This window comes from Piliocolobus tephrosceles, chromosome 2 (assembly GCF_002776525.5).
Source record: "Piliocolobus tephrosceles isolate RC106 chromosome 2, ASM277652v3, whole genome shotgun sequence".
Taxonomy (NCBI): domain Eukaryota; kingdom Metazoa; phylum Chordata; class Mammalia; order Primates; family Cercopithecidae; genus Piliocolobus; species Piliocolobus tephrosceles.
Window position 1 is genome coordinate 181,707,550 of NC_045435.1, and position 26,790 is coordinate 181,734,339.

General features: G+C 39.4%; 1 protein-coding gene across 3 annotated transcripts in view; it reads left to right on the forward strand.

The window, feature by feature from the left end:
- ARPP21 (cAMP regulated phosphoprotein 21) overlaps positions 1-26,790 on the forward strand; it is a 156,704-nt gene that overhangs the window by 85,239 nt on the left and 44,675 nt on the right. For 2 of the 3 annotated variants that reach the window (XM_023214690.1, XM_023214692.1), the window contains 5 exons: positions 5,585-5,818; positions 13,919-14,103; positions 14,956-15,060; positions 16,057-16,317; positions 20,590-20,716. In XM_023214690.1, coding sequence (XP_023070458.1) covers positions 5,585-5,818; positions 13,919-14,103; positions 14,956-15,060; positions 16,057-16,317; positions 20,590-20,716 — 912 coding nt within the window. The remainder of the gene's footprint in view (positions 1-5,584; positions 5,819-13,918; positions 14,104-14,955; positions 15,061-16,056; positions 16,318-20,589; positions 20,717-26,790) is intronic. The other variant, XM_023214691.1, reaches the window with a different exon arrangement.

The window sequence follows — 26,790 nt, forward strand, 5'->3', positions numbered from 1 at the left end:
GTTAAAATGCCATGTTCTTTGAAGAATGATTAGAGATTGTAAGTGCTTCAGATTTTTTGTTCTTTTAATCTAAGTGTCTCCATTTGAAAACTTGTCAAAGTGCAGGCATGGAAAGGGAATAAAAACTTAAAGAAGATCAAGGTAGGATGTCAAAACAAACTTACAATTTCCCAAGATGGATTTATGAAGCAAAGCTGTCAGTTCTGCTGTCATGGAGCTTCAGAAGAGCACAAGTTTTCAGTTTTCTACCTAATTGTTCACAGTGGAATTGCAAACTTTTTTTATGACCTTTTAGAAACCAAGTCTGGAGTTGTGACATTTAAGTTACTCTTCTCCTCCTCTAAGTACATAGATTATAGCTTTAAATAGATAATAATGAGACTTTTTCCACGTTGGAAACACGTTTTCCTACATTTTGGAAGGAAGCATATTACTGAAGTATGAATGTACAAGCACATTCTCTTGAGGCCTGGGCTGTCCACCAGATGCCCAGCATACATTTCTGGAGGCAGATGATGTGATTGTATCCTCCTTACCGAAAGTGCTTGAATGATACCTGCGCGGCAACCTCAGCTGTTTCTTGTTAACAGCAATGTGGTTGAGAAATAAGAGTATGACATCTGTTTCTTACCACATTGGCCTAGCTATACTGTCACTATTGTTCCCCCATCTGGATCTTCAAAGCAGGGTTTCTCAACTTTAGCTCCATCAGAATCACCCAAAGGATTGGTTAAATCCCAGACTGCAACACTCACCCACAGAGTTTCTGAGCCCGAAGGTCTAGGATGGGGCCTGAGAATTTGCATTTCCAGCAAGTTCCCAGTGGATGCCGATGCTGCTTGCCTGGGAACCACACTTCAAAAACAACTGCTCTAGAGAAATAAAATGTCCTTTTTTTGTTTGTTTTAATGATTTTAGGTGGTCTGGCTTGTTGTTTTCTGGATGCAGGGCTATTCCTGCTATTGTCACATTCCTTGCCCACATCCTGGAGTATTTTTTGATCCAATGCAAGACACCCCGTGTTTCTACCACTTCCTTTTCTTTGTCTTTATCTTTATTACTACATTAATGGATCCTGCATATTCTCTTCCTTCTTATAATTTTGGAAGCTTTAGATTATTCTACTGAACACTGACCCCCTGAATCTGGAAATATTTTCTTGAATTGTGTAATTCATAAATAAAACCTTTATGATTTGTGGTCCTCGTAAAAGAAAAATTGCAGAAGATATTACAGGCAAAAGAGAATTTATTCATTATTATTGCAACAGGGATCAAGACTATGATCACTCTCTTTAGAGAGAGAACTGAGCTCCACTGAATCAAAAAGCAGGAGAGTCTTCAAGCACTGGGGTGAGCTAGTGGCAAAATTTTGGAGGACATTATAGAGGAAATTGGGTGATATGATTAGGCTATATGTACTTGCTAATTGTTGCTGTGGAAGTTAGGCTCCTATCCTCCCACAGAAATTGAGAGATAGGGGCTCTATTTGTCATGACCATTAGATTTCAAAGGGATGGCTCCCAGGTACTTAAGAAGGACCTTCATGGATTGTAAAAGTGGCTAGAGGCTAGGAGGTTTACATCTCAAAGGGGCATAAATGCTGTAAGGATAGGGAGGTGAGGAGCCTCTAGTCTAGAAGAAACCAATGAAAAGTTTGGTCAAGCTGAGGGGAACATTAAGGTCATCTTCCTTACCATTGCTCACCATTTAGTCTGGTACCTTATATTTTACAAAAGGGTATGTTGAGGTCTAAAGTAGTCACTTCCTGAAGAAAGCACAGCTAGTAAGTGGCAGAACTGGAATTAAAATCCAGTATCCTTCCTCCATGGGAATGTTTTCCTCTGCTCCAAGGGAATCTGCCTATGTCCTTCCCCTTCTGCCCTGTCCTTTCCTGGTTTTTCATTTTGTTTTGCCTCGTGATCTCCTTTTCTATCTTTTGTCATGTTTCCCAGTTTCTGTTTTTCTCTTGAGAGTTCACCTGAGTCTCTCACCTAGCCACTCGGATGTCTTCTTTTTTGTCCTTCCTGTGGCTACCCATTAGGGTTCAGTTTCAGTTTCTGAGCTTTCCGCTGTGAGTAGTGTGGAATTTTCATCTAGTATCTCCTAGAACTTGGCACAGGCTTGGTCAGGGCCCTGGCCCCCATCTGGGCCTTGCTTAAATGATAAGAAGATGAACATGACCTGCAGGCTTAGAGAGCCATCTGTGGAGTCAAGTTGCCTGGGTTTGAGCTCAGATTCTACCACACACTGAGCTTTGGGAAATTTATTTAACATATCTGAAGATCAGTTCTCATCTTCAAAATGAGGCTGCTGTAAAAAGTAGCTTAGACAACTCATGTAGAGAAAGTAGCACAGTGCTTATCACATAGGCATACTGTATAAATATTTGTCATGGTTATCATTAAACCTCTGAAAAAAGGAAACCAGGAATACTTTTCACTCTCAGGCATTCTAAATCTTAAAAGTTCTCAAATGTCAATTTCATTTTTTAAAAAATCTTTGAACACTTCTAATACTGTGCCTTTTACTAGCATTTGTGTTTTATCACAGACTTTAGCAACACCGGCTATGTGTGGAATATTGCTCTCCCTGACCTTGGTGATTGATATTCAAAGCCAATCAGAACGGCCAGTTACTAAATCCTGGCTGTATGTTGATTGCTGAGGCATGCTTTTGAAGCGGTTTGACTTTATTTTCATCTTTGCATGTGCAGAGAATTTAAGCCAAATTTAGGTTTCCTTCCTTTAACCTGTGGAATCAAATCATTTACGTAGTCTTCTCATTTCTCCTGTTGACGCTGCTTCTTTTCCCCTAGGTAAGGGAAGGGTATAATATTGTAAATCAGTGATTAATGGCCATCCTTCTAAAGCCAAAATGAAATTACTCTTTGGATTGGATTGTGACACTTCAGTCTGTCTGCGTCAACCCATCCCTCCTAACACACACACCCATGCCATCACTAGCTTACAGTTCAAATCTGAGTTAGGACGTGCTCCTTTGGCCCCAACTATTTTTTGGTGCCTAGCCCCTCAATCTGGAGATGAGCTGACTCATGTTTGTATAACATTAAATATCTGGGTACAGGAGGTTTTGCTGAATTATTTATGTTGTTGCTGTTTACTCTAGCGTCAAATGTGTAACGTAGTATCAAATTATACATAGCAGGTCCATAAACACACACTACAGTCTGCATTGGGAATATGACCACAGAGTCATAATTTCAGTGATACAGCCTCAAAACTATTATTAGCATTTTCAATATTCTTTTTACATTTTTTACTTTTTCTCCGCATGCCTTATTCAGAGCCCCATCAGCACTGTAAACCACTTCGATGGAGCATCCTGAATTGACGTAAAACTATCGTTATTAATAATCAAGTCATGGGGAAAGCAGAGAAAAGATGCCCAACTGAGAACACTTGTGACAGGTCATGGTATATGCATAGGTACAATTTCAAGAGGCAATGTGGGGTCGTGGTTAAAGCTTGAGCTATAGATCAGTCTGTATAGACCAAATTCCAGCTCTGCCATTATCTAGCTATATGAGCTGACCTGAGTTACCTAACTTCCTTATGCTTCAGTTTCCCTATCTGTAGAGGCAGTATTAGTTATTATTTAAGTGTTTATTCAAGTGCTTACACATACTAAGTTGTCAATAAATATTATCGTTCTCCTAAAAATTATCATGCTCTCCAATTACCCCTCTTCTCTGCACTTACATGTTATATTCCTATCACTTATTTTAAAAGAACTCCAGTTTAATTTAAGGGCATATTTTAGAATCTTGAAAAGAGTGTTAGTGATGGATTATGCATTTTGACTTTAACGATACATAAGAATGTATTTTTAATAAAATAATTAATAGTGTAGGCTGATGTTTTAATCAACTTCGTGTACTACATTCTTGCAACCTATGATATTACCCAAGTAATCTATTAGTTTGAATTTGCAGTAATATAAATTTTACTTAGTGCATTTTCTCTTGGCTGCTCGGGTTAATACCTAGTGCCCAGGAGAGCTGTGGTTAAGGATACTAGGGCTGCTTGTCTCTTGCTGTAGTGAAATGCCAGTGAGTGCCCAGTGGATATATTGGGATCTGTTTCTACTTTTGTCCATAATGGTGAGACAGAAGAGATTGTTAGATTCACCTTAGGGGCTTCTGCACACTGTTCCTATTACCCATGTGTTTGAAAATTCGGAATCCATAAACATCACGATTATTTTACTATTCTGTGTCATCTAATGGATATTCAGTCATTATAAGGCCAAGCCCTCTTTGGTCCACCTTTTATCCATATTAATGAGACTTCTTCAAATATGTAAAATTCAGTACAATATCATTAACACTTAAATATATTACATTAATAATAATACCCACCATCTATTTGATTCCTTGCTTTTCTTTCTTCCTTTCTTCCTTCCTTCCCTACCTTCCTTCCCTCCCTCCCTCCCTCCCTTCTCTCTCTCTCTCTCTCTTTCTTTCTTTCTTTCTTTCTTGAGTCTTGCTCTGTCACCCAGGCTGGAGTGAAGTGGCACCATCTCAGCTCACTGCAACCCTCGCCTCCCAGGTTCAATCAACTCACTTGCCTCAGCCTCCTGAGTAGCTGGGACTACAGGTGCATGCTACCACACCTGGCTAATGGGGTTTCACCATGTTGGCCAGGCGGGTCTCGATCTCCTGACCTTGTGATCCACCCGCCTCAGCCTCCCAAAGTGCTGGGATTACAGGCATGAGCCACTGTGCCTGGCCCATCTTTTTTGGTTGTTTGTTTAAATCGTTAATATCTGAAGTTTCAACTTTCCACACAAAACAATGACATTCAATGGTTTAAAGTTGCCCATGGTCAGATGATTAGAAAAAGTCAGAGTCCTGATTCGTCTGTCTCTCCCTGACACTCAATCACATTCTCCTAAACCATGCCACTCCTTAAAAGAGATCCTATTTGATGTTGAAATGTGTTTGCTCTTATACACTATGCTCCCAGGTCTTCTACTCACACATGAAGGTAACAGATTATTTATGACTATGCTCCCAGGTCTTCTACTCACACATGAAGGTAACAGATTATTTGTGACTAGACTCTGACAGCTGCATAGGTGTCAGAGAACCAGTAATTCAGAACCATGCATGCAAACTTCATATCGCAAGGCTCTTCCTTAAGGTGCAGTCTCTTTAACCTCCGTCCCAGTCATTTTATTCATATTATTTCAGCTTAGTAAGACATTTCCATGGTACTAATTACTTGGGGATATACGACGGAGTTTTCAGGTACTGAGTTCAGAGCTTCGGGGTACCCTTTATCAGTTTATCGCCCTAGTAGTTTGTGAAAAGGCTGAGAGAGAAAGTTCTCATTCTTAATTCCTCTTTTCTCAGAAAATTGACACATCTGAAAAATATGTAGCAAATATTTCAATAAAACATGAGGCCAAAATATGGGAGGGGCATTAGTTAATCTCATCCTACAGCATGAGTCTCAAATTCTTTAATAATGCGTCACAGAAAAGTGAGCAGTTAGACTCAGATTGGTGCTTTCTCTCATCTCTGTGTGTTGAATGATTTGTTGATTGTATCCCTATGCCAGGTTCTGAGTCTTCCAGCAGTGCAGGCTCCTCAGGATCGCTGTCCCGCACCCATCCCCCTCTCCAGAGCACACCTCTAGTCTCAGGCGTGGCAGCTGGCTCTCCAGGCTGTGTGCCTTATCCAGAGAATGGAATAGGGGGCCAGGTTGCTCCCAGCAGCACCAGCTACATCCTCCTTCCACTTGAAGCTGCAACAGGCATCCCCCCTGGAAGCATCCTTCTTAATCCACACACAGGTGAGTTACTACCTGCTTTATCAGGGATACAAGGCTTTCAGAAGTTTGTTCTTACATTTGATCTTATGAATTTGCGAGCAGGTATTCTGAAAATTCCTGAACAGGAAAGCTAGTTGCATGAACTGTTATGAAGCATTTTTGTTTAGAAAGAGCAGATTTATAGCAGTATCTATACCTCTATATTTATATCTTCCTATCAATATTTATATTGATGTGTAGATATAGATACTTCCAGAAGCATCCACTTTTCTTTTTTCTTTTACTACAGTGTCTCTCATGCATGCTTAAGAGCTAAGATGAGAGAAAATGGTGTGATGAGTTGGGATATAGTAATTAAAACTTTGTGTTTCTCAGTCTAAATCCCCAATTAGCTTGTATTATGTCAAAAGGGTTCTTGCATCCAAGAATATTTCTGGAATTGAAGTATCAATTGAGATATATAGTGACCATTAACTCTAGAAGTTGCTTTTTAACCTTAGAACTTCAGCCAGCTCCTATGAAAGGAATAAGAAACTGTAGTGGTGAAGAGAATACAGAGAGAAAATTCTTGTGTATTTTAGAAATGTCAGGCTTATACTGATTTTGTTGGGGTTTAGAAAATTGTTCATGATTATAGTTTCTTCCATGATGAATGGCCATTGGTTCTTTAATTTTGCATTTTTCTAGTGGGTCAGTTAACTTCCACATTGATTTCAAAAGACTGAGGGCTTTGAGATTCTAACATCAGCAAAAGAACTCGGAAATATCTGCTTATATGCCAGGAAAACTTCTCAACCTGGGGCATTTTTGTCTCTGTCGCCAAGGCCATTTGGCATTATCTGGAGACATTTTGATTATCATGATCTGGGGAGAACAGGGCTGCTATTGGCACCCAGTAGATAGAGTACAGAAATGCTGCTAAACAGCCCCCAATGCCTAGGGCAGACTTCCACAGCAGAAGATTATCTGGAACAAAATGTCGGCAGTACCATGGTTGAGAATCCCTGGCTTAGAAAGCTTGACATTGACTAGTCACTTCTTAGGACTTCTTTATTAGGGACTGGCAATAAATGGAGTTGTCTTGAAAGAGATCTGAAGTTTGGTTTAGATCATTCCAGACTATTTCTTCAATTAGCTAAACTCGAAAATGCAAAACTGGGTAAGTATCTCATAAAAATGATCTGACTCAATCTTCTTACAAACATAGTGCTACTAGTAATTAGGAAATTCAGAGAAACATGAGAACTGTAGTGAAATAGTTACTTGAATAATTGCCACATTTTCATAAAACATATGGCACATTCCCAAGTCATGGTGTTTGATTGAGACATATTGAAAATGCTATAAGCTTGAGGGAAGAAAGGCATAATCATTTTATTGAAAACCGTTTGAAAGCTTCAGATTAGATACTTCTAAGGAGGATTTTTAGATTGCTTGTATTTTGTCTGGATTATTGTAGGCACTATAAAGAAAATTAAAAGAAGGCCAGGATCATATTGTTTACTTTGAACATGAATCAAAGTACTGTCTGACTTTGTTGGCTGAAATTCTTTCACTTTTAATTGAGATAGAGGGCTTGCAGAAAAGCAAACATTTTAACCACTTGTTTTGAGTGGTTTGTTTTAAGCAAAATTACAGAGTGTTTTGTAAAAGCTCAACAGTATTTTCAGGGTACAATGCAGGAATATTATTTCTAATGATAGCATAGTTGTGCATGTGTATGTGTATATTATCATCTATAATCTTGTTTACAGAAAAAAGAAACAGAATATTGTTTGATGCCAAGTCCCAATTCTTATTCATTGGACCGAGTCATTTAGAGCTGTTATCAAAATATCTCTTTTGTAAAAGGATCCCAACTAAGCAAAAGGATTTAATGACACTGTTGAACAGCTTCACCATACATATTTTTCTGATCCGACAAATGCTAGATTTAAAACATCCTAAACCAAAAGGAAATGTATGCATATATTGTATACTATTTTTGAGTAGTGAGATGCAAGGTGAATTATATTTCCTCTTTTCTAGAATATATTTATTCTGTAAATTGAAAATATGCACATGTATGTGTATGTACATATATGTATTATCTATAACGCATGTTATATGTATAGGTGTATCTTTAGTATATGTATGTGTGTGTATGTACATGTATCTACCTATCCAATTTCTTATATGACTTTTACTGTTGAAACTAAAGGTTAGCCTCCTCTGGGCTGGAACTCATCTCCTTTTTCTGTCATTGCTGTGAATCTAGAAACTACACCTCTCACTCTTTTTTTTTTTTTTGTTTTTTGAGACGGAGTCTCGCTCTGTCGCCCGGACTGGAGTGCAGTGGCGCCATCTCGGCTCACTGCAAGCTCCGCCTCCCGGGTTCCCGCCATTCTCCTGCCTCAGCCTCCCGAGTAGCTGGGACTACAGGCGCCCGCCACCACGCCCGGCTAGTTTTTTGTATTTTTAGTAGAGACGGGGTTTCACCGTGTTAGCCAGGATGGTCTCCATCTCCTGACCTCGTGATCCGCCCGTCTCGGCCTCCCAAAGTGCTGGGATTACAGGCTTGAGCCACCGCGCCCGGCCACCTCTCACTCTTTTTAAGGTACCTTTCTGCCAAGTACACAACAGAAATACTTGGGTGTTAGGAACCAAGATCATATGACTATTTTGCTTCTCATTTGAACTGCTCTTGAGCTCGTTTCCTTGTTACCACCACACTTTCACGCTCCTGTTCAGAGGAGCCATACTTAGCTATTTTATTTTATGTGTTGCTTGCCCAGAATGGATAAAAAAGTCTTAGGCACTGTGCCGGTGCTCAATAATTACATCATTATTGCAGGAATATCTCCTACCCATTATATATGTGGGATGGATAACAGAGCAGTTTTTCAGCTAATGTCATATATTTGGAATGTGGTTCATGTGCAAAATTATAATTGATAAAACATCTGTTTTAAACAAGAATAAGACAAGTAATAATTTAAAAATACTAAGGTATCTGCCAATCATGTGCCTACTAAATGAAACAAAAATGAAACTTCCTTTGTCAGCACAATTGACTTGGCTCTTACTAAGTACTAAATATTTGGCACACTGAAATCAACCCACTCACCTATACCCTTGCAGTTTCCCCAATATAACCATAACTTTTCATTTTGTCTGGCCTCAGGCTCAACTTTCAACAGGTTCATTTCTAACTTAGGACCTCTTGCCTGTTCTTTCTTTGCTTTTCAGGCATCTGGATGACTGACGTGTCACAGAGGCTGTCTTTCAAAGTTTTCCCTGTATAGCATTTTCATTCTTGCAAGGCAAGCCTGGAATCTTGGGTTTGATCTTCCTCTGGTTGTCTTGGACCCAGCCTCCTTTTGGAAATTTTTGGCAGAAAGCTCAGCTTTGTTGGGCTGTTTTACTTCAACTCAGTGCAATCCAGAAATGCCAACAGGCATTGGCATCCCTCAAAAACTTGTTAATGTTCATATATGTTATTTTGATATTTTGCTTGGCCGTTATCTGGTGCAAGTTCAAGACTGTGTTATGTAAGGTCATGTCATTTGCGGGGATTTCACTTTGGGGAGCTTTTTAGAGCTTTGTCTTTCAAATGCTTCTGATGGACTTCCGTAACTCTATACTTTTATTTTTATCGGGACTTCTAGCATCTATTAATCCAAACTTCTCACACTTTTTTTATTAAATGAATCATGAATTTTGTGTTCTGTCTATAAATGTATCTTTGCAAGGTCTAAGTTAATCCTTGTCTACCCATAATCAGTAGCGTCCTTATAATTTGACTATCACCTTCTAAAGACTAGGAAAAGAAAATCTCTTTCTCTCACCCCTTCTCTCTCTTTTTAAATAGTTACCCTTCTCGACGGAAGGGTAAATTCAGAAATACTTTTGTATTAAAAACCAAGAGCATGTGATTTCTTCACTTCTTGTGTGAATTGCCCTTAGTCCATTTCCTTGTTACCAATACGTGTAGAAGCTTCATGTAAGGAGGGTCCATGCTTAGTTATTTTTTATTTGCTTTTTTTTTTTTTTTTTTTTTTTTTGCTTTCCTGAAATTGATGGCAAGGTCTTAGGCACTGTGCAGGTGCTCAATAATTACGTTATTATTGAAATAATATCTACTACCCATTATTCATGTTGATGTGGATAGTAGAGCAGTTTTTCACCTAATGTCATATATTGGAGAGGAATGAGCATTCTGCATTTAATCCTTTTCTCTGTGCCTGCTCTGCATTCAAACTGCCCTGGCTTATTTCTGTCATTGCACTCTCTTCACCTATGCCAGCACCCATGCCAAGGCCTGCTAAGCATGCTTGTGCAGTTTCTGACATGAAAACGTCCTCTAGGCTAACTAGGCTGAGGGCCAGCCAGTCCTTTTTTCCTCTTTAGTCTTCAGCAGCTGTCATTCAAACTAATTGCTTGTATTCAGTGTAATTGCATCTGGATTGGTAGAAATCCTAGAATATAGAGAGGCTGTCATTGCCTGAATTGAAAACCAATCGTCACCTATCCCGGGTCCCTTAGGAAATGGCTTTGTTCTGTTCTCTAGCATCCATCTTCTTTCATGTTTCTCAGTTCTTGCCATCTCTCCTTGGTGAGCATAAAAATCAATCTTTTGTACTCCCTTCTCTTTCCAGGAGAACCTGCCATCTCTCTCTACTTAAGTGAATCCTTAGTGCTTTTTATGTGCAATTATTTAGAAACAGCTCCTTCTTCTAGCCCACTGCATATTAATCATATTTCAAATGGAGCATCTAGAAGTTATCAAAAGACACATGAATGTTTTGGGATTATGTTTTAAAATTCTAGTTAATGATCAGTTTTTCATACTTCCTTAGTTTTCATTGGGGTAAATCAAAACCATACAGAAATATAGTAAAAAATATAGTAAAAATCCTTTATTTTTCCTTTCGGTTGTGCATGTACATGTGTATGTGTGTGCGTGTGTATGTGTGTGTGTGTGTGTGCACAGCATGAGACTTATTTTGAAATAATTCCAGATGGAGTTGTATGCCTTTGTGATTTTTTTTTTTAAAGTTAAGTACCTAGAATTTTTGTCTTATCTTTTTAAAATATAGGACAAATGAAACACAGGAAAATTAAAGATTAGAACACTAAATGGGCTGATAGATTTTTTAATACTGAGCTTTTAAAATTCATTTTTCAAATTGCTGATTTGTGAGGAAAAATGGGTTGCGGTTTTGAAGCTAGAGGAGAGCTAGTTTTCAAAAAGAACGTTCATTTAAAACAATAAAATGCAGCTACGTGAATGGAAAACAAGTGCCTGGAAAATGAAGAACATAAAAAAAGAGAGAGCAAGACCAAACAGTTGATATTGTCACTGTTTTGCAAATATAATTCCCGCACATTTGCTTCCCCATCACAGCACATTATTGTTGGTTATGAAACTGATCAGGATTTAGATATGTTTCTGAATATGCAACATTTAAAGTTTCTTGTTACAAACACACAAATATATTTGTACTCAAAACTTGTGCTAATAGTGGGGAATACTCACCGCTGGTTACTGTTCCTAAGTGATCTGAAGTCAAGGCTTTTGCTCTCTACAAGTGAGCATGTTGTTCGGCCCTACCAAAATCTCAGCATTTTCCTCCCCAACTTGCTCCATTTTACTTTCTTAATTTATTGAACTATACAATATATAGAGGAAGTGCATGACCTGCACACATATGAGGTCCAGACCTTAATAAATTTTTGCATATGTGAAAATTAGTGTAAACTTCACTCAGAATAAGACCCAGAGTATATCTCGTCTTCCTTTCGGTTTCCTCAGGCTCTCCCAGAGGTAGTACTGTTCTGACTTCTGTTACCGTTGATTAGTTTTCCTTGATCTTGTACGTAATAAATGAGATTTCACAGTAGATGCCCTTTTGTGACTGATTTCCTTTATTTACAATATTCACTTAGTTAATTAGCTTAGTTCCCATGTTATAACAGTCTGTTCTTGTATGAATATCATATGTACTTTTTTTCACTAGAATATTTCATTTTCTCTAGATCAGTTTTTAAATTCTTTACCTGTCTTCCTTTTTTTTTTTTTTTTTTTTTTTTTTTTTTGACAGGGTCTCACTCTGTCACCCAGGCTGGAGTGTAGTGGCATGATCTTGGCTCACTGCAACCTCCCTCCTGGGCTCCAGTGATCCTCAGCCTCCTGTGGAACCACAGGTGTGCACCACCATGTCCAACTAATTTTTTGTATTTTTTTTTTTTAGAGACAAGAGTTTCACCCTGTTGCCCAGGCTGGTCTTGAACTCCTGAGCTCAAATAATCTACCCATTTTGGCCTCCCAAAGTGCTGGGATCATAGGCATGAGCCACCATGCCTGACCCTTGCTCCCTTTTGTTGCAAATTTTTCTCATGTGACTGAAGATCCTTGGTTGTTCTTTATTTACATTGTTGACGAATGATGCTGTTGTTCTTTTCTCTGCCATCACATGCTTCTTACCCTGGATAAGAATACTCATGCAAGCCTTGTGTATCAGAGCAATGTATGGATTGAGATGCTTTAGAATATGTGCTAGGGCAGAGCTCAGCATGCTGCCTCCACTATCTCCCTTATGCCAAGATAAGGAGGACCTTCCACTGAAATATCGACCCCATCCTGGGAGCCCCATTCTCTCTAGGTATTTTGCTCAGGTTCCTAGAGAATATTTCTGTGACTTCAACTTGTAAGCAAATATTCCTACTGTTCCTTTTCCAATAAAGTTACAGGATTTACTGAAAAGGGAAGAGAAGACTCACAAGTAGTTCTATGAACAGTTTGCCAATCCATTTCCCCACGTTCTGATGTTTCTCATTATTTATCTGTCAGTGCTGGGTGTTACTTCACCTTGAAACACATCCTTCACCTCATCTGACTTCTCATTCATTGATTAATAATTTTCAGTTACGACACAGTTTTTTTTTTTTTCATCATTACCCAATTGTTCCATGTACTCATTATGTAAAATTGGATAATTCACTTCAGTTATTTGGCATAATGGAAAGTGAATAGACTTTGAAGTCTTACTGACCAGGGTCATTTTCTAGTTCTCTCATTTACTGTTTTTTATATTTCTGAATAAGTTACTTGGTCCCCCTGAGTCCTAATTTTCTTTAAAGTGGAAATGAGAATACGCATCTGCAGGTTGTTAGGAGAGCTAAGATCATACACATTAGGTGCCTGTTACTGTGCTTGCCACATGCAAAATCAGTTTGTTCTCTCCTTTACGCTCCCACACCCCCTCCTTTACTGCACTTTACTCTTCTCCTTTCAGCTTTGTATTCCCATAATTTTTCCAGGAATGGGACTTCATTTTCTCTTCTGAAAAGCAGAGAAATGATACCTTTCTTCCTCACAGGAATTGTAATGAGGCTCAAATGACTCTATTTTGTGTACTACAAAATACTCCTCAAAGACAAAGCAATACTATGATGAATAGTAGTACTAATAATAGTAAACCATGCCATCATTCTATAAGGAAAAGAATGTGTATATTAGCTTTTCCATTACAAGATGATTCTGTGATGTACTACGTTTAAAATCTAAAACCCCGGGTATCCTTGCTTATGTCTATTTCAAGAAATGAGTGAATGGATGTGTTATGTTACATTGTATATTTATTGGAAGAACTGATAATGATTCTGAATTGGTGACAAGGCTTAGTAGTGGCAAAATAAATGTATTGGTAAATAACTTGTGACTGAATGTAGCCGGAGGTGTGTAACTGGAAAGCAGTCGTTACCCTTCAGTGTATGTTATCTCACTAATGGCTGTGAGGTGCAGCACAGCAAAACATCTAGCTTTGTAAAGATTGCTTCTCCACAGGCCTCTCCACTGGGTACCTCTATCCACAGATACATTTAGCTTTGGCAAAGCTCCCTGAAGGCTGTCGATTTATTTGCTGCTTCTTAAATTGCTATGGGGTCCCACTGTCACCTAGCTTAAGCTATGGGTCATAAACAGTAAGGCCTTCACACTGGTGAAGGTTTTAGGGTCTTAGATTTCCACTGCCCTGCCCCTTTACTTTAGGTTACTTTTTGAGTGTCTAGCAGAGTGATTCTTTATGTCAAAGGAGAGACTGAGAAGCTTACCTGGACTAAGCTCTGATTCCATTGCAGGCCAGCCCTTTGTGAATCCCGATGGAACTCCTGCAATATACAACCCACCCAGCAGTCAGCAGCCCCTGCGAAGCGCCATGGTGGGGCAGTCTCAGCAGCAGCCGCCACAGCAGCAGCCCTCCCCGCAGCCCCAGCAGCAGGTCCAGCCACCACAGCCACAGATGGCAGGCCCTCTGGTCACTCAGGTAAGGGGCTGATTGGAAGGCAGGGAAGGGAAGTACCCTGAGATGAAGGCTGCATAGTCCTCAGAGCAGCACTGAATCAGGGAGAAGGGTATATTTTACACTCAAGTCTCATAAATAAAACCTGACAGCATAGAGTTCTTTGCAGATTGACAGGATTTTATCTGGATCATTAAGTTTAGATAGAGGCGAGTGCCCCATCCAGTAATTTGCAAGTTGAAGGCACGAAAGTAGGGAGAATAAATGATTTTTTCTTAGGTCTAAATGTCCTTTTTTAAATGTATGGAGAAGCCTCTGTCAGAGACTGAACTCTAGGTCTTTGCATCATCTTCCTCCCCCATTCCCACCACAGATCAAATGCCCATGTCTGCAAAGAGTCAATATTGAATTCTTCATCAATGAGAAGAACAGAAATCAGTCAATTCCAAGGAGGACTGGCCGTTCCTACATACTCCTCTTAGAGAGTTGTGGAGCCGCCCTCCTTTGCTAGGAAGACACGTAGATGTGTCCATAGAAACCCAAAGTATCTCAGGTAGGCTGCTAGAGTGAAACTCATTTCAAATTTTTGATATTACTTATTTGTTTTGGGGCAATATTTTCAGACCCAGAGGATCTAACCAACAATATCAAACGTACATCAGTAGCTTCTTAAAGAAATAATCACTAAGTGCAAATGAACCTCTCTCAAGTATGTCTGGCTCTGGTCCTTCAGAACCTTGACTTTTCTTTGGTGGCTAGTTGTCCCCTCTGGAGCACACTGAACCTCGACAGCCTCTGAAGGACAGTGGTGTACATCTTGTGAGATTTCAACCCCAGTGCTTTTCTGTCACCTGATTGATTTTTTCTTTCCCCCAGTCTGTCCAGGGACTGCAGGCTTCTTCCCAGTCAGTGCAATATCCGGCAGTCTCTTTTCCTCCCCAGCACCTCCTGCCTGTGTCTCCAACGCAGCACTTTCCCATGGTACTGTATTATGTGTATATGACATTTTCCCCTAGGAGAGCATATTCACTGATTTTAGTACCTTTTTGTGTGCCACTGGCTGACACTGAGTGGGTGCCTGGGCTGACTGTGAGGGGGTATGTGTGAATGTCTCATTTCTGAATATTACAGCCCATCTCTGCAAAACAATGGTTTCCTTTTTGTCATCTTTCTGTCCCATGCTGAGTGCTTCTGTGGTCTGGTACCCTCTTAAGAATATACCAGCTAAGCAGAAACTGAATGCCTTCAGAGTTAGAAATCAGGAACAGAAAGATACAGGAACTTTGCATGATGGTTTGGGAAAGATCTCAAAGATGGTGTTGGGATGGGAACCGTCATCACTCTATGCTCCTGATGTAGGTGTCCCTAGGATTCCAATCTCCCAATTTTCTTTCATTTTCCCTCAAATCACTAGGTCACTTTGAACCACAGCTTAAAGGATGAGCATTGCCCCTAAATTTCAGATCAGGCCAGTGAACAAATACTCCCTCATATAGTAATAGAATCCCGCCCAGCCTGTTGGCGATACTGGTCCTGGCTCCATCTTTGCAGCAGCACAGGGGGTGATGAGTATGGTTGGTTCTGCCTTATGGGTGTTCTGGAGAGGCAAATTCTGTGGTTTCTGCTGGGAAGACAAGCTGACCCTTCAGGACAGAACATCAAGCCCTCCTTGTGTACAACACCATCCTGAGGAGCCTGTGCCTTCAGTGGAAAAAGAATAATTTGTTTCCATTGAAAGAGAAATATTTGGATCAAAATTGTTGCCGTCTCTGACTTGGGATGATTAAAACCTGATTTATCATGTTGTGTTCTCTTGTTATGTATTGGCTGAAGAATTATTTTATTTTACTTTTTCCAAATTGTACTTCCTGTCTCTCCCACAACTCCAAAAATGTGTCCTGTGTGTCTGCCTCAGAGTGCCTCTTTTCTTACCAAGCTGATCCTGCGAATTCCCTCATTGATTTGCATGACTTGCAGCGAGACGACGTGGCAACACAGTTTGGCCAGATGACCTTGAGCCGGCAGTCCTCGGGGGAGACACCTGAACCCCCGTCAGGTCCTGTCTACCCGCCCTCCCTCATGCCACAGCCGGCCCAGCAGCACAGCTATGTCATCGCTTCTACAGGCCAGCAGCTTCCTACGGGAGGATTTTCAGGCTCTGGCCCTCCCATCTCCCAGCAGGTCCTCCAGCCGCCTGCCTCACCACAGGGATTTGTGCAACAGCCTCCACCTGCACAGGTAGGTGTGCTTCCTCATGCCTGTGACCTACAGCTGATTTCTGATGCATTTTGACCTTTATCTTTCTATGTAGACTATAACCAGATTCAATCCCTCCTCGCTTTCTAGTCTATATTAATATTCCTCACCAACAGGAAGTAGTGTATTTTTTCATGCATCAGTTGTTCAAAGTTATAGGGCTCAGAAAGTGAGTTGAATGAAACTGATCCAACTGCCCATGAAAACCACAGGGGAATATCCCATTTTCCAGGCTGCTGGTACAGGGACCATAGAAAGCATTCTCTCCCATGTGATGTCCTGCTCAGGGGATTGTCCAGGAAGCAAAAGCCATGGGGAAGGGAAAGGTCTGCACCTAGGGGACTTTCAACACTCTCTTGCTGCTGCTCCAAAACTGTGTTCTTTCCTTTCTTATCAATTCACAAGCATTTTCTGGAGCTAATCTGCTGCTCCAGGCAGGAGCCCCTCTATGAATATAAAGGAGGAAGGTAAGCTGATATCCCCGGTCCTTCTCTCTCCCTAAGGGGAAGCAGAGCTCACATGTCTCTCACAGGTAGCCATTAATCATATTTAATTGACTTGAGCATGTAAGACACCACAGATCACTGATTTTTACTGTCTTCTCAAAGACTGATTATGTGTTACTGTTCACCACCAAACATCTCTGATGCTCTCTTGGGTATCCCTTGCAGAATATTAGAAGTGATTACTGTCAAGATATAAAATGCACAGAGGCATTTTCTGGTCCATTTTCAAGGCACACAGATCCCAGGAAAATTCCATCCTAATTATGAAGTACTGCATGGGAAGAGCTGTTTAAAGTGCAGTGTCACCTTCGTATCATTTGTTTCACTGCCTTAACATCTTGAATAAATTATTTTCTTTTCAAGCCACACAAAACCCTCTACCATGAAATAATTGTCACTAAATTGTTCATTTTATTTTGAGTGATTAATTAGTAGTTTCTCTTCAGTTGCCTTCTCTGTAATATCTCTTCGCAAGTGGGATCTTAAAAGATGCGTAAAATAAGTTTAAGTTACAGGAGGAAGGGCTTCATTAATGTATTCATACTTTCACCAATAAATTAATAGCTTTGAGCTTCATTATTGGGAAAAACTAATTTAGCTCTTTTGGCCTAAAAAGTATTTAAGTGTCCTTACTAATTTCTGCTGTCAAACAAAATGTAAGCAGAATGTTTAATTAAAGATCTTTAAATTAATTAAATAATTAATTAATTAATTAAATTTAACCAGGCTTGGTGGCTCAGACCTTTAACTCCAGCACTTTGGGGGGCTGAAACAGAAGGACTACTTGAGCCTGGGAGTTTGAGGCCAGCCTGGACAATACAGGGAGACTTCATCCCTGCAAAAAATTTTAAAAATATAGCTGGGTGTGGTGGCACATTCTTGTGGTCCCACCTATTTAGGTGGCTGAGGTGGGAGAATCACTTGAGCCTGGGATATCAAGGCTGCAATGAACCATGATGATATCTCTGCACTCCAGCCTGCAAAACAATGCAGGACCCTATCTCAAGAAGTGAAATAAATGAATAAATAAATAAATATTTTAAAAGGAAAGTCTCTCTTCACTGAAGGGATTTCAATATTGATCCACCGCAGAAACAAAAGCAATCCATAACCCCTGTTGTGTCTGTGACAGAAATACTTTCATTCCTTCTTTAATGGGTTTTATGAAAGATAGAAAGAGAGGGAGACAAAACAGGTGTCCACGGTTCATAATCAGTCTAGACATTTCTGAAATTCCTTTTGAAGAATCACAGATAAAGGTATCGGCTATAACCCATTGTAACTTTCAATTTAGTAAACATTTTAAAATCTGATTACCCAACTATGGAACAATGAAAATAACTTTGTTCAGATTCAGCCCACAACCATATGTGGAAATGTGTTAAATTTCTGCAGAAAATGAATCTATTTAATAAATAGAAAGGTCGATTTCATCTGACTTATCATGTATGCTTTCTAAATGCCCACTGGAAAGGTGAAGTGAACAGCACATGGATGAGACAAAGAGGGATTTGAAGGAGGGAAATGGGAGAAGTGCATTTTTTTTTTTATAGTTTCTTCTTTCTTTTCTCTTTGAATCCACTCATTTTTGGATTCTCTATATTTTAACATGATTGGTTGAAAATACACGTTTTCATCCTTTGGAGCTATTCTTACTCCTTTCTCCATTCACCTCTCTCCTTTCAAACCTTTCATACTGATCTTTTAAAAGATTTCTGTTAACCTGGCTTCCTTCCCATCCTCTCTGAGAGAGGATAAGGATAAACCAAGAGCTTATTTGCTTCATCTGGTTGGGGATCATCATTCCTAGGAGCTGACCAAAGCGCCACCTTGGAGTGGCGCTGGATACAAGTAGCCAAATCTCTAGCATAGCTTGCAAAGGTATCACAGAAGCTATATCTGGGAAAAAGAACAAAAACAAAACAAACAACAACAAAAATTGAGTTTAAAATTTTTTCCATGCAGTTGTACTTTTATTGTAACCATTAGTGCTCATCACAACATGTGTTAAGTATAAATTCCTTCATCGCTGAGGATATTCTATGTTTTATATCGAACATAAGAAGGGAGATCAAGGAATAGATATCACATTCATGAGCTTACATTTAATCAAGACACGGTCTTTTCTAAAGGAGCAAAATGCTATTTCCTAAAAAACACATAAATATAAATGCTGACAAATAAATTAGATGATAGTTGTTCTTATTTTTAATATTGGTAGGCATCTGATGCATTTTGCTAGTCATCTTTAACAGCACCAGAATTTGCCAGAGCATAGCTAAATGCCATTATTACTCCAGAATTATTTGTTTTTTATTGTTATAAGCTGCCTGACAAGAAAAGAGAGAAGTAGTAAGAGCGAATCACTATAAGCAATGTGTACAATAACTTAGTTACCAGATACTGACCCAAGATTGCTTTAGAATCATTCAGCCTCTTGCCCTTGAATATCCATATGTTATGTAGCCACAGTTATAATTCATCATGATTCCATGAAATTGCAGAGCTACAGGTTCATACAGATTAAGTTATATTTTGTTCCCACTTTATCCTCAGGCAGTAAAATATGGTACATATGTTTCAACAGCAGTATTGAAATAGAAACGTGTTTCCTATTTGATCTGAGCAAATCAGAAAATAAAATAACCATGAAAATCACAGTTCTCAAATAATTGGCTTGTAATTTTATTCTATGTATATAATGTTTGTCGGCAGTCTACCGGGATACCTCAGTTGTCATTTTAGAGAATATGATAGGCAAAAACTCAGAAGCGCAGAGATGGAAAATAATTCGCAAGATTAATAAGAAAGTGACCTTAATATAAATGAACTGAGCCAGGCAAAGAAGTCTATCAGATCAGGAAACATTTGATTTGGATCATAATCAAAGAGTCAGAATACTTTCGTTCCTTCTCAGTCATAAGAAAGTTAAGAAGGTAGCATAAACCGCATTTTTTTAATCATGTTTCCCCTTTTAGATTGAACAGACTTTTTTGAATAGTGGTATGTACCAATCATTCTGCAATGTGCTTTGAGAGACTGTCATATTTCATAGTTGCATTCCCTGCTCCTTTTAGGCTACAGATCAGCAGTTTTCATGTTTCACCCCTGTTTTCATTAGAAAAGCAACTCAAGTTAGATATAATATTTTAAATGTAGTTTTTTGTTGTTGATGATAACTGTTTCACTCTCTCTTGTTTCATCTAAAATACACAAAAGTCTTGTTTTAAAACAACCATTGCATGATCACGACGAGGTCAGCAATTGAGCAGGATTTATCACAGATGGCTCATCTCTGCTCTATATGGCTGGGGTGGCTTGACTAGGACTACACTCACATGCCTGGAACTGGAGGGTAACCAGTCAACTGGGGGTACCTGTGTTTCCCACGTGGCCTCTTTCTGCAGCAGAATAGTCTGAACTTCTTTGTCTTTTGGCTGGGTTCCCTGCCTACAGATGTGGAAGCTGCAAGTCTTCTTTAGGATCAGGCTTGAAAGTCTCAGACATCAATTCTGCCTCGTGGCATTGGTAAAAGAAAGTCACAGAACCAGCTCAGATTTAAGGTTTGGGAAATGGATTTTGCCTCTTCACGGGAGAAGTAGCATGCCCATACACATAGGCATAGGAGAAGTTTGTGGTGGCCATCTTCACAACCTACCACAGTTATAAGATGAAAACATATTTTATGTTTAAAAATTTACATTATCTACATTCTCATTCTCTGCTTTCTTCCTCCTTTCTTCTACAGATGCCTGTATATTATTATCCATCTGGTCAGTACCCTACCTCAACCACGCAACAGTACCGGCCCATGGCCTCAGTTCAGTACAATGCTCAGAGGAGTCAGCAGATGCCACAGGCAGCACAGCAAGCAGGTACTTGGAATCTGTTTCCATTTTCTTCTCAACCTAGTTATTTTTGCTGGTGAATCTTGTACTCTTTGGATGAGTGTCCAAGCTTGGCAATTTAAATCAGCACATTTCCTCTACCCAGAGGAGATAACAAAGCATTTGATTGTGTGGAAAAGTAGTAGGTGCAAGAAGGTGAAGCATATGTCAGACTAGCATCCCTGGCATGCGTGCTAAACAGCCTCCATAAATTATTTTTTGATCCTTCTTCTGTTAAAGCAGAAAGTCAACCACATCCGTACCTTTCTAGTTCATACTTTCTTTTAATTTTTTTTTTCTTTTCAATTTGAAGAGAGTGCTTCCCCTGTTCTTAAGGCTAGGGAACCAGATTAGGTTGTTTCAATATCGTGCTAAAAGATACTGCCTTTAGAAGAAGGCTACTGACAATGCAGCGTGTCTCAGTGGAACTCTGACTCCATGGTTCACTTTCATGATGGCCACATGCCTCCTGCCCAGAGCCCGGCAGCCACTGTGCAGTGGGAAGGGGGGCCGATACACTGTACGAGAGTGAGTAGCAGGTCTCACAGTGAACCGGTCTCTTTCCCTACTGTGTCACACTCCTAATGGAATGCCGTTACCCAGAGAGCAGCAGGAACCCGACAGGGCTGAGTGACTTGTGCTAGGGAGAGGTTTGTGTCATTCCTGCTGGCCAAACTGCAAGAAAAACTGCTAATTGTCATGCTGAAGACCGCCTGACGGGGACACTCTGCCTTCCGTAAGTAGGTCATGTAAAGAGCACGTGCTCCTTGCTGCTGCTCCTAGATGCCTGTTCCGTGATCTGATTTCTGCACTGAATCTATGTTATGCGTATGGAATGTATACAGATCCATGTATGTAATATATACACAATATGTACCGTTTTTATAAGCTCTGAAAAAAATGCCGTTCTTGCCAAGGATCAGCACCAATCACAGACACCCTAAGAATACTAATGCTGACACTGCTAGCATCCTGTCTGATTGGAGAAAGAATTAAATTCCCATGTATTATGGATGGCTGTATGTTCTTTGGTTTATCTCATGGCCTATTTAAAGTCTGTGGGAGAAGAATTAGAGAAACCTGTATCTTCCAGCCAGATTGTGTCTTGTTTCAGCACTGTATTAGTTTGGGGAAGAATATATTTGACATCTGAATTGACTTTAGACTTTTACAGTGTTTTGAGGACACTAAAGGGTTTCAAATAACTACTTATTTTAAGAAAATCACTTGGCAATATTTTCTTTGATTTGGGGAAAATGTTATTATCTTTATCATTTTGGTGGTAACTGTGCTGCTGTAGAAATGTGCTGCTTGCATTCTGGACGATCTTATTTTATGCTAATGTTAATTAAAGGGTTAATTTACCATCTTGAGGATCTTGGTGTAGAGGCTATGGGGAAATTTTCTTCTTGGTTTCCAATGCCTTTAGAAGAAGAAAGATGCAGATATCTAATTATAATAATTTTTATTAGGTTTGGTGCCATTGTGTGGCAACTTTAAAAGAGATTATTTCAGTCTTGTGGTAGAGTGTCATCATACAAAGAAATGCAGTTACAAAATGTGCTGAAATCCACTAAGCCCATAAACTCTAGATCTATGGGGGAGGGGATGAGAAAGTTAGATGAATATGATAACTGGGCAACAGAATTAGATTTCCAAAAAGTTTAGGCCTCCCCCACTGACTTCTACATTGCTTTTTCTCCTCTTCACTAACTTCATTTAGCGGATGTCAAAACAAGAGATAATATATGAGACATTTTTTACTCTTTAATAAAGCATGATGGGAGAATTTAGGGATGTGGAAACACCCTCCCCCATTCAGTTAGAGACCTAACTGGCTCCAACTACATTCCATGGCAACCTGGTGGCTTTGGTTTGTCACATTCTCCCACATCACCACAAAAATGATACCCCCAAGGTGAGATAATGATACTGTAATGAGAAGAGTGCACTCTAGAGCAGCATCAAGCTCAATATAGAAGCAAGGCAGTGCCTAGGGTGTCAAGGAAGTGAGTGCCAGTTAATGTGACATGTACAGGGTGAGGAGGTGAGAAAAGTGAAATGATCGTATACCGTATTGTCCCCAGAAATGATGGCATTAGTATACACATGCAGACTGAGACCTTCGGCTCTTAGTTTTTGTGACCACCACACTGGATACCTGGTCTAAAATGCCAACACAGTTTCCACCATAGTGATGAATGGTGTTCCCTGACCTTACACAGAAACGCTTCTGCTAATAAAATCCAGGTAACCAGCCCACACAGTGGCTCTTTGAGAGTGCACAGAGACTCTGGGTCCTACAGCTGGGAGGCCTTTTGTTGAGCCTAGGGAGGCTAATAGAAACTTCCCAAATGGACATGGCAGTCATTTGTGAGAGCAACTCTCTGTGGATGGACTATCTCATAGAGGAAAGAGCCTCTTCAGATAACTACACAAGTTATATTTTCTGAAGGAACTAGAAGATAAGCCTTCTCCATCTTTAAGTCAAACTATGGGCTACTATCAGCATGTCACCCTCCCACAGTGATGTTTTGGCTTGTTCTTCCTCCTGCCTCCTGCAGCTGTGTGCCTTGGGATCTGACCCTCTTCCATCTTCATCTGATACTGACACCAGATTGTGTCATAACATCCTCAGGTATCACGTGGTTAAATATTAGAGTGAGACAGAATTATTTCAGTTAAAGCCAAATGAGATTTTAATCTGAATTTGCTTCTTGGCACTATTCTTAACCCTTATTTAATTGCAGTAAAAAGCCTCTCTTCCTTCTCCTACATTCTTGCCAGAATTGCAATCTCTGTCAGTTACTACATCTTTCCTAGGACTTAAAACTCTACACAGTAAATTTTTGTAAAGTGAACTGGACACTATACTATTGATTAAATAGGACACCTGAGTTCCCCTGTGGCACAGTAGGGAGACATAAGTTCTTTATCCTGGTGATTTTGTACTCTTCGTCTGATCAGCACATGGTAAAAGGTTCTAAACATGTGGAAGAGGAAGCCTATGTTGGCGGTGATTATAAATAAAGAGCACTAATGTTGGGACCAGGTGTGGTGGCTCACACCTGTAATCCCAGCACTTTGGGAGGCTGAGACAGGTGGATTACCTGAGGTCAGGAGCTCGAGACCAACCTGACCAACATGGTGAAACCCCATCTCTACTAAAAAAAAAATACAAAAATTAGCCAAGCGTGGTGTTGAGTGCCGTAATCCCAGCTACTTGGGGAGGCTGAGGCAGGAGAATCTCTTGAACCTGAGAGGCGGAGGTGGCAGTGAGCCGAGATCATGCCATTACACTCCAAATCCAGCCTGGGCAACAGAGCAAGACTCCATCTAAAAAAAAAAAAAAAAAGAGAGAGAAACACTAATGTTGAGGAATTTTAGAGAAATCAAATGGTAGAGTTGCAAAATGATATTTGGAATTTGTAGCTACATTTGTGAGAAAAAGAAAAACCTTCCATTTATAAATATCTCCAACAGAAGAATTTGTTTATGGCCAATCTGGCATTATCAGATACCTCCAATAGTGGGGAGACAGTTTTCCTTCTGAGGGAATTATTGATAGCCCAAGTCTGTGTAGAAGAGCAGTTATCAGGATAGGTGCACTGCCTCATTAGCCAGGCATGGTGGTACTTTCCAGTAGTCCCAGAAACTTGGAGGAGTACAAAATCACCAGGATAAAGAACTTATGTCTCCCTCCTCTGCCTCAGGGGAACTCAGATGTCCTATTTAATCAATAGTATAGTGTCCAGTTCACATTATAAAAATTCATTGTGTAGAGTTTTAAGTCCTGAGTGAGAGGATTGCTTGAGCCTTGGAGGTTGAGACTGCAGTGAGCCATGATCATGCCATTGCACTCCAGCCTAGGTGACAGAGCAAGGTCCCGTCAAAAAAGAAAAAGAATGAGAGAAGCGCGGGGAGGGAAGGAGGGAAGGAGAAAGGGAGGGGGGGAAGAACGAAGGAAAGAGGGGAGGAAGGAAGGAAGGAGAAAGAAAGAAAGAGAAAGGGAAGGAAGGAGAGAGAGAGAAAGGGAAGGAAGGAAGGAGGGAAGGAGAAAGGAAGGAAGGAGAAAGAAAGAAAGAAAGAAAGAGAGGGAGAGAAAGAAAGGAAGGAAGGAAGGAAGAAAAAAAGAAAAAGAAAAAGAAAGAAAGAAAGAAGGAAAGAGAGAGAAAGAAAGGAAGGAAGGAAGGAGGAAAGGAAGAAAGAGGAAAGAAAATCAGTTATCAGGTTATGGCTTGTTTATAAAAGGACTATAGTTTTAAAATCATTCTATCTTTGAAAGACTTGGAAGTGAGAATATCTTAACTGAAAACAGAGTTTCTCAATGTTCAGATATTGAAATGAAGTGCTGATGAACAAACGTTTCATTCCTTAATGTTTTAAGTTTATTTTAGTAGTTAGCTATCATGGCATTTTTTAGTTAGTACCTGTGTTGCTATAGTTTTATTCTTGTTGAGAAACATATTTAACGCCACAAAATTATTGGCAATTATCACATCTCCCATTGATTTGGGATGTCTAGTGGGCTAGTTTAATCACTACCACAAGTTTACAAGGGAAATATAGCATTCCTTCTTTACAGATAGGTGAAACTATTCCTCAGGGAAGTAAAATAAATTATCCTGGGTCTCAAGGTTAACTGTGTAGGGAAAAGCACCCCCAGACATGACTGGTTTTAAGCCCATGTGGTAAGCATTTTATTGGAACACCTTAAACATAGTTACCAGTTTTACCTTTATATGCTAACATGGATGATCATATAAAAACTGGCATGTGGGAAATAAACCAGCATGCCCATGTTATAGAGGCAGGTAATATTAAGTTAATTGTTCAAGTACACAGGTTGACCTAAAAGCAGAAAATATAAGAGCCTTTGTCTTCTGCCTCCCTGCTGAGCTTGGGGTTCCATATTACTTTGTAGAGCTGGTCAACAACAACAAATGGCAGAGAGCGGCTGAGACATTTACATTCAAATCACACATTAGAAAGGAAACGAAAACAAAAAAGAGTTTCTCTTAGATGGTTTCCAACTCCAAATTTCCTTTGAAGTTTGACTTAAAAAGAAATATACTTAGCTTCATTCTCAGCTCTCCAAAACCTTGGTCATTCCTAAAGGCAAAAAAAAAGAACTTATGAAGTCCTGTGTGTGTTCTTAAATGGAATTGGGGGAAGAATTTTGGTTTGGTGTCAGAGTAACCCTAGCCTCATAAAATGAATAGGAAAGTGTTCCTTCCCTTTCTATTTTTGGAAAGAGATTGTATAAAATTGGTGCTAAATCTTCTTTAAGTGTTTGTTAGAATTCTCCAATAAACCCATTTGACCCTGGAGATTTTCAGAAACATTTTTTAACCTTGTATTTTAAGATAGTTTCTGGAGATTTTAAATTATGAGTTAATTTTTTATGATTATAGTATTCAGATTATATATTTCATCTTTGTTTAGTCTGGGTAGTTTGTGATCATTAAGGTCTTGGCCCATTTCTTCTAAGTTGCTGAATTTAGGAGTATAAAATTGATAGTTTTATTTCTTTACTATCTTTTCATAGCTTCAGGATATGTTATGATATCCTGTTTCATTCCTGAAATAGATGGTTTTTAACTTCTCTCTTTTCATTTTTGTCAGTCTTGCTAGATTTATCAATTTTATTGATCTTTTCCAAGAACTAGCTCTCTGTTTCATTGATTTTTCTCTATTGTTTTAGCTTTAATTTCATTGATTACTGACTTATCCTTACTGTTTTATTATTTTCTTCCTTCTGTTAATTCTAGGTTTATTTTGCTTTTTTTGGTGATTTCTTAAGACAAGAAGATAGATTTTTTATTTGAGATTTTTTCTTTTTTAATGTAAATATTTAATGCTATAAATTTCCCTTTCAGTCTTGCTTTAGCTGTGTCCCACAGATTTTGATACGCTGTATTTTCATTTTCATTCATTTGTATATATTTTTAAATTTTCTTTGAGACCTCATCTTTGACCAGTGGATTATTTAGAGGTGTGTTGCTTAATGCCCCAGTGTTTAGAGATTTTCCTTTTGTCCTCCTGTTACTGAATCTTGATTG